Below are 7,169 nucleotides of genomic sequence, written 5' to 3'. Positions count from 1 at the left end.
TCGCTCTTGGCGCTCTTTCGCTCGGGAGCGGACTTCTTCCTTGCATTTCACCGATCACAAGTGATAATGAAGGGACCACGTAAACCAACAGTACAATAAAAGTTTGATGTTTAATATATACACGATGTTTCACACTCTTTATATTATGTACTGGGCGCATTTCACGGAAGAGTTTCACGGTTTACAGATGATTCCCTCCGTAGCTTCGCCCCACTCATCATCATTCACCCCGTGGATATGCTGTGATTTTTCTCTCTCGCATGCGCTGCGGCGCCAGCAATCCATATTACGCAGCCCGGTCAGCCCCACCTCTCCCCCTGGCTACGCTACTGGAGGCGAGGGAAGCTCAGAGCAAAATAAGGTTCGAAGAAAGGCGAAGAAATATGAAGGAGAGTAGATGGGCAGAGAAGGTGTTCCGGTATTTGTATAGGAAGAGCGTTGGCACACAGTGGAGAAAAATAACTAGGAGGCTCACTATACGGCCGGTGGTGTAAGCAATATGTCAACAAAGAGCGTTAAGCGAAAGGTCAGAGAGGTGGAGAGTATTTACTGGACGGCAGCTATGGAGAAAAAACCGGTTTTGAGTAACTACCGAAAGGGCAAAAATGAAATAAGGAGGGAGGCATTTTACGATAATTCAAGGGGAAGCGCTTTACAGTTTCAAGGGAGATCGGGTTGCCTTAGGACGCGTAGTTATAAAGCGAGATTCAGTAAAGGAGAACAACAATGCACATGCTGCGGGGAAGATAAGGAAACGGCGGAGCATGTTGTGATTGAATGTGGAGATATCCACCCAGGTGTACGTTTGGGCACGAGCCTACATGAAGCCTTGGGTTTTAGGGACAACAATGGAAAGCTGAACACACCCGCGATTGAAATAAGTAAGAGACGGTTAGAGTATTGGTGGTAGAAAATTAGAGAGAAAGGACAAAAATATATATTGGGAAAAAATGAGGACAGTCTGCCGTAAAGGGCAGAGAACTGGGCTGAGAATTAACGTTTTTTTTCTGTAGTAAGACAGATTTTATCAAAGTGGAGGCATTAGGCCAACATAAAAAAAAAGAAAAAAGGAACGAGATTTTTTTGTTGAGCCAGGTGGCACACTTGTCACCGCCCCGTTATAAAGGGGACGCTCATAGCATCCATCCATCCATCCATCCATCCATGGTAAGGAACCTTACCGGCTGGGCGGGTGAGGTTCCGTAAATGCGCGAGGAGGAGGAGGAAACAACTTTATTGAGTAGTAGGGAAGAGGGAAAGGGAGCCAGGACATGGGGGGATGCTAGGTCGTGGCCCAAGGGGCCGCGGCTGTCGCCGTCCATTCCGCCAGCCTTGACTGAGTGGCCTGCTCTGGACATCGCAACGTTTTTTTCCCACTCTGCTGGTGTGGGGGGCAGTTGCAGGAGCTCTTTAGGGGATGGGTGGCGGTCGCATCTCTATTGAATGTGGTCCTGTCCCGCCTGAGCTAGGACGCAATATGTACACGACGAGACGCTGTCATCCTTCAGGATGGCTGCCTGGGGCTCTCCTGGGGCTGAGCACACTGAGCGTTTGAACTCTGCGCAAGGCCACGGCCTGGTGTCCTTTTAGGCCTCCACATGGAGGAGGATAGATTTGTCGCTCCTCTCTTTGTCGACGGAGGCGATCTCCATAACTTGTTGATGCCTCTTCAGAGTTTGCCGGATGAAGCTGCACCTCTGCCCGGTTTGTATTTGCGTGGGCTGCGAGGTGGGCAGCTTCGTTGCCGGGGTTTCCCTCATGGCTGGTGACCCAGAGAAGCCTAATGCTCACCGCTGGCTCTTGGAGTTTTCTTACCGCGGTTTCGCTTACTTGTCCTGACCTAAAGCTTCTAATCGCTGACATGGAGCCAGACACGATGAAGAGCGTCCCTTCGATAGCCGTTGCCATGGCGATGGCGGCCTCCTCCGCCTCCAGGATAGGCGTAGCTGTGATTTCCTCGGTGCTCAGGATTCTTCCCGTTCCGTCCACAGCAGCTATCACGTATTTGTCGTGTCCTATAGGGGAGGCGTCCACATACGTGGCCGGTTTGTCTGCCAGAGTCATACAGAGGGACTCAGCGAGCGCGCGTCGGCGTTCTTTGTTGTGCTCTCCCATGTTCTTTGGCAGCGGTTGACGTATCAGTTTGTTCCTTATTACTTTTACTATTTTCACTCTCTTTGTGGTCCCTGTGAGGGGAGGAGGATTCATCAGTTGCAAGATGTCGTGCCCTTGTTGCGTGCACGACAGTCTCCACCACTGCGCAACTCGTTGCGCTTCAATGATTTCGCTGACGGTGTTTTGGAGGCCTAATTGCATCATTCTTTCGTTGCTCGCCCATGTAGGGAGTCCGGTGGCCACTCTGTAGACTGAACGCAATAGAGAGTCTATCTTTGCGATGTCGGTCTTTCGTAGCTGAAGGAAAGGGCAAGTGTATGCGATCCTATAAACAAAGTATGCCTGTATTAGCTTGCATGCTTCTTTCTCTTTGAGTCCGAACTTGCGGCCTGTAATGCGTCGCAGCAGGCCCGTGACCTGGGGAGATGTGCTTTACAGTCTTTTCAATGTTTCTTTGCAACTTTTCTTCTCTTCTAGGAAGAGTCAAATACCCTGATGGTCTGGACCTGGGGTACTACTTCTCTGTTGACTATGATTTGTAGTGCACTTCTGACTGCCGGTGTTGTTTTGCCAGCAATAAACAGTTCTGACTTGGCTCAGGAGCATTTTAGTCCATTGCCGTAGGCTTGTACAGTGTTGGCCGCTTCTTGCAGTGCTCCTCTGATGGCTTCGGCATCAGCGGGTAGTGAGCTCTTGTATGATCTCTTGATCCGACACCGGATGCATCCGGAGGAGCTGGCTGACCTTTTTGGCAGTTGCCCCTTTGCTGTTGTCGGGATCCAGCAAATGACGAAACAAGAAGCAGGGGTTACTCGAGCCGAGCTGACTGTTTAGCGTGTTGGACAGCTGCATCCACTGAGCCGAACTTCAGAAATACTCTTGGGAGTATTTCTGAACTTCCGTTTCAGCTTGAGCCAGGACTAGTTTAAGTTGACGGTCATGTTGCGCTTCAGCCATTCCGCTTGGAGAGTCTGCTGGACCGGCCGTATATATATATATATATATATATATATATATATATATATATATATATATATATATATATATATATATATATATATATATATATATATATATATATAGTGGCCAAGTACCCTTTGCAACGAGTGGACTTAATGAAGTGTCCTAGCCATAAAAACAAAGAAAACATGAGTTAAAAAACACACAGACACGTCAGAATTCACAGATCACACACTTCCAGCTCCGTGAGTGTCCTCCACCACGCTTCGAGACGAGCTTTCGTCGTGCGCACACTTTTGCCACCGCGGTTTCCTTCCGCATCGAGAAATCCGAGGGCTTGCGGCAGGGTGGTACCCTCTGCCGTAGGGGGAGTCAACTTCGAACAGCGTAGAAGCAAGTGCTCGATAGTCTCCCGCTCGCGACCGCAGGACCTGCACACCGCCGCGCGCCTCTCGGGGCCGCAATCAAAACGGCTTCGATAGTCGAGAGTGCGCAGCACGCCCGCCCGAGCCTCGAAGAGGAGGGTGCTACCATAGCTATGGTCGTACAGCGCTGGCTCCGTCGCAATATCTTTCTTTCTTTCACGGTAGAGGTTGAGGGTAGTCTTGGGAAGCATGGCTGAATGCCGAATTTCTCCCTCTGCCTCGCGAACCCGGTCACGAATGCCTTTAGCAGTCTCTCGCTCAGGTCCAGTTTCGATATAGTCGAGGAGGCCGTATTTCCGCCTCAAGAACATCACTCTGGACCTCCATTGAGTGCGGATGCCCTTGATGTAAATATATCGAAAGAGCCTGCGTGCCCACCTGTTGTCATTCACGGTCCGTAGCCGACATTCGAACGAGATTTTGCTGTGGGCCTCTCGAGCCTCGAACGAGGACCATCCGACATCCCCCTGGATAGCCTCCACGGCGACACGGCCAATCCATCCCAAGGCTATGCTGCCCACCTCTCGTTGCCCACGTTCCCGTGTACTTAGCTTTAGGTGCACGTTAAAGAACCCCAGGTGGTCGAAATTTCCGGAGCCCTCCACTACGGCGTCTCTCATAATCATATCGTGGTTTTGGGACGTTAAACCCCAGATATTAATTATTATTATTCGTTGCCCACGTTCCAGCCAATGCCGTGTTGGGGCTGACAGACATATGGCCGAGTTACCGTAGGTACGTCCAGGCACATGCACGGCTTTCCACAGGTCGAGCACCATGTGGTATCGGCTGCAGCCCCACAGGCATTGTCGACGCAGTATGCGGTTGGCTCGCTGTGCCACTTGTCTCAAGTTGGTTTCATGCCCCGCTATGGGCTTGTCTGAGGTGGACCGTAGCACGCCTAGATAGCGGTATTCCTCCAGTCTGGGAAGCTCCTCGCCATTTGGTAGTACCAGAGCAGCCTCGGCACAATCACCAGAGAACTGAAGCACCACTGACTTCTTCGGATTGAAAGCCAGGCCTAGAGTGTCCAGGTGGTTGGCTGATGTCTCGACCAGATGCTGCAGTTGCGCCTTATTTTCGGCCAGTAGCACGAGATCATCCGCGAAAACAAGCCCGAGGAGTGTCCAAGTCGTTGGGGTGCCGTCCTTGGACCAGTTGAGCCTGAACCCCACACCTGAATCCAGGAGGGCATGTTCCAGACCCACCGTGTACAACATATACAGAAATGGGGAAAGAGGGCAGCCTTCTTTCAGTCACCGCTGTACTGTTACTGGGCGCGTGCGTGTTCCACCAAAGGTGGTTTCAACTGTGTTGCCAATGTAGAGTGGGCGCAGTAGTTCGATCCACACAGGCGGCATATTGAGGTCTTCCATTCGAGAAAGAAGGTGTCCGTGTGGCACGCTATCGTACGCCTTGGCCACGTCTAGAAAGCAGGCGATTAGCCCGCGCGATTCCCTGCGTGCCTTCTCGATGCTCTTTATGAGCACAAAAAGATTGTCCTCTCCTCGCCGATTCCGACGGAAGCCATTTTGCAGCTCAGTAAGTGGTCCCTGCGTTTCCGCCCACCCACTCATCCATCTCTTTATGACCTGTGTGAAAAGTCTGTACAGCACACTGGTGACGGTGAGTGGTCTATAATCGTGCAGTTGGTCACTGTTGCCTCCCCTCTTGGGCACCAGGCACACCTTGCCACGGCGCCAGTCCTCTCGGATGGGGTCACCATGAATAATGCCGGTGAAGATGGACGCCAAGGTCTCTCTTGCATTCTGTCCAAGCCTTTTCACTAGCCCAGGTAGAATTTCATCCAGTCCTTCGGCGCTCTGGGCTCCAATGTTGGACATGGCTCGGTTGATTGCCACACGGGACACCTTCCACTCGCAATCCGCCGTGGTGCCGTTGTCCATCTCACATCCTTTTTCACGAGGCTGGTATGACACTCCCTGTTGTTCTGGCGACGGGTTGTCAGACATTCGCTGCATGTGGATCGTCACGTGTTCTTTCACGTCTGCGACAGCTTGACCTGTTGCGTGTTAGCTGAGACTAGCGACACCTACCCACGATTGAGAGAACGACACGAACGTTCGGCGCGAGCTCATAGAGTTTCATACAATAACCTACAGAGGAAACTGGCACTGCGATCGTTCAACCACCATGGGAATGATGGGAAGTACAGGCTTCGGATTGAATTGCGCGCGATATCGGATGTCATGGTTAAAACGTCTCGGCGCGCTGGCGTCGTCGAGGCACCCTTGACGCAGTTCGTTCTTTGCATTTTGCTTCGTATTAGCGTGCGTCGCTCATCGGAGTAGTGCAGCTTCCACATGCACCAACGGGATTTCTCCGCCGCTGACTGCTTCTATTGCGAGAGCACCGACTAACAAAACTGCTGCAATGCGCGTTGCAGAAAGGACGCGATTTCGACGAGTGAATGTCGTGCCTTGGTGGAGCGCGACCAGCGCCTGCGACCTCTACCTCCCGTGTTGCTGAAGCGCAGTGTGTGGTAGTGTATGCATGAGCGCAGACGTCAGTCACCCATTGTTAGAAAACGCACACCGTGCCATTTCTCTCCTTATTTGACGACGCTTTGAAGAAGTGCAAAGCGGGTTACCAGTGTTGATTATGAGATTGTTGATATCGTGCTTACGCGGGATTCACGATTCGCTGTGTCCAAATATATGTTCACAACGTAAGCTACCACAACGGTTTAATCATGATCATGAGCGTTAGTCGTCGCGATAGAGACATGCCGTCAACATGGGTGCATCCACGTCAAACGGTGCTATAGCGGCCAAACACGAATAGACATTGTACAAGCTCTCATATATCACTACACAATAAGCACTACTTCTGTGAAGACACGTTTTACTTTCGTGTTATACCGATTCCTATGACGGAGCGATCGGCCATGTTTTTTCTGCAGTTTCAGTTTCGTTCTTTGCGAGGCGTGGGCAGTGGGGTGCGTTGCAAAGCACTCAAGCAGTGCCTTTGTTGTTCAAAGAGGCTGAAGACCGTTAGGTTTCTTGGTTTGCTGCCGCGTGGCAGCTTTACAAGTTGTATTTGACAATTTTAGCAAAGTGTTGTGCACTCACCGCTGCGCATAGATGTAGCGTCCCATGCCAGTGCAGGAAACTGCACCGAGTTGATGTTTTGTGATAGGCGCTACTGGTCAAAACTCTTTCAAATCGACTGCAAAACGACGTCGAAGCTATGTAGACGCACCGTCAAGGGCCTCTGACTTGACTTCACAACAAAACGAGAGATGCGTTGGAGGCAGGCCACTACTTGCACAGACGCATCTGGCATCGCAGCAGATGATACGTTAAAGGGGACCTCCAACACTTTTTTTGAAGCGCCTACATCGCTGCCGACCGCATCAACGTGCAGTGACACTCGCCAGAACTATTGCGGGCGGAAATGACGAAGATGACCACTGGCCTATCATTGAATAAATGTAACGTTGGAAGTAATAACGGCGTCGCATCACAAAAGGGGTTATTATTGGGTTTAGTTTAGCATGCTTTTGTCACTAAACACCAACTAGACGAATGATCTTAGACTTTTTCAGCTTTAAAACTGCAGCGCCCGGCAAAGAATGCGCCGAACGCCACGGCGCTGGAGGAAACGCGCTGGGGACGCTCCAGGCGCCGTTGTTTGAAAAAAGCTAAA

General features: G+C 51.1%; 1 protein-coding gene across 1 annotated transcript; it reads right to left on the bottom strand.

Moving 5' to 3' along the window:
* Nucleotides 1-4,756: 4,756 nt before the first annotated feature.
* Nucleotides 4,757-5,482, bottom strand: LOC119391466 (uncharacterized). Its single transcript, XM_037659145.1, has one exon. The coding sequence runs from the start codon at nt 5,480-5,482 to the stop codon at nt 4,757-4,759; it is 726 nt and encodes a 241-aa protein (XP_037515073.1).
* Nucleotides 5,483-7,169: the final 1,687 nt, after the last annotated feature.

Source organism: Rhipicephalus sanguineus, chromosome 4 (assembly GCF_013339695.2).
Source record: "Rhipicephalus sanguineus isolate Rsan-2018 chromosome 4, BIME_Rsan_1.4, whole genome shotgun sequence".
NCBI lineage: Eukaryota > Metazoa > Arthropoda > Arachnida > Ixodida > Ixodidae > Rhipicephalus > Rhipicephalus sanguineus.
This window is presented reverse-complemented; position numbering and strand designations above follow the sequence as displayed.

Coding starts and splice junctions, on each gene's coding strand:
- LOC119391466 (XM_037659145.1), bottom strand. CDS start 5,482: ATGCAGCGAATGTCTGACAACCCGTCGCCAGAACAACAGGGAGTGTCA.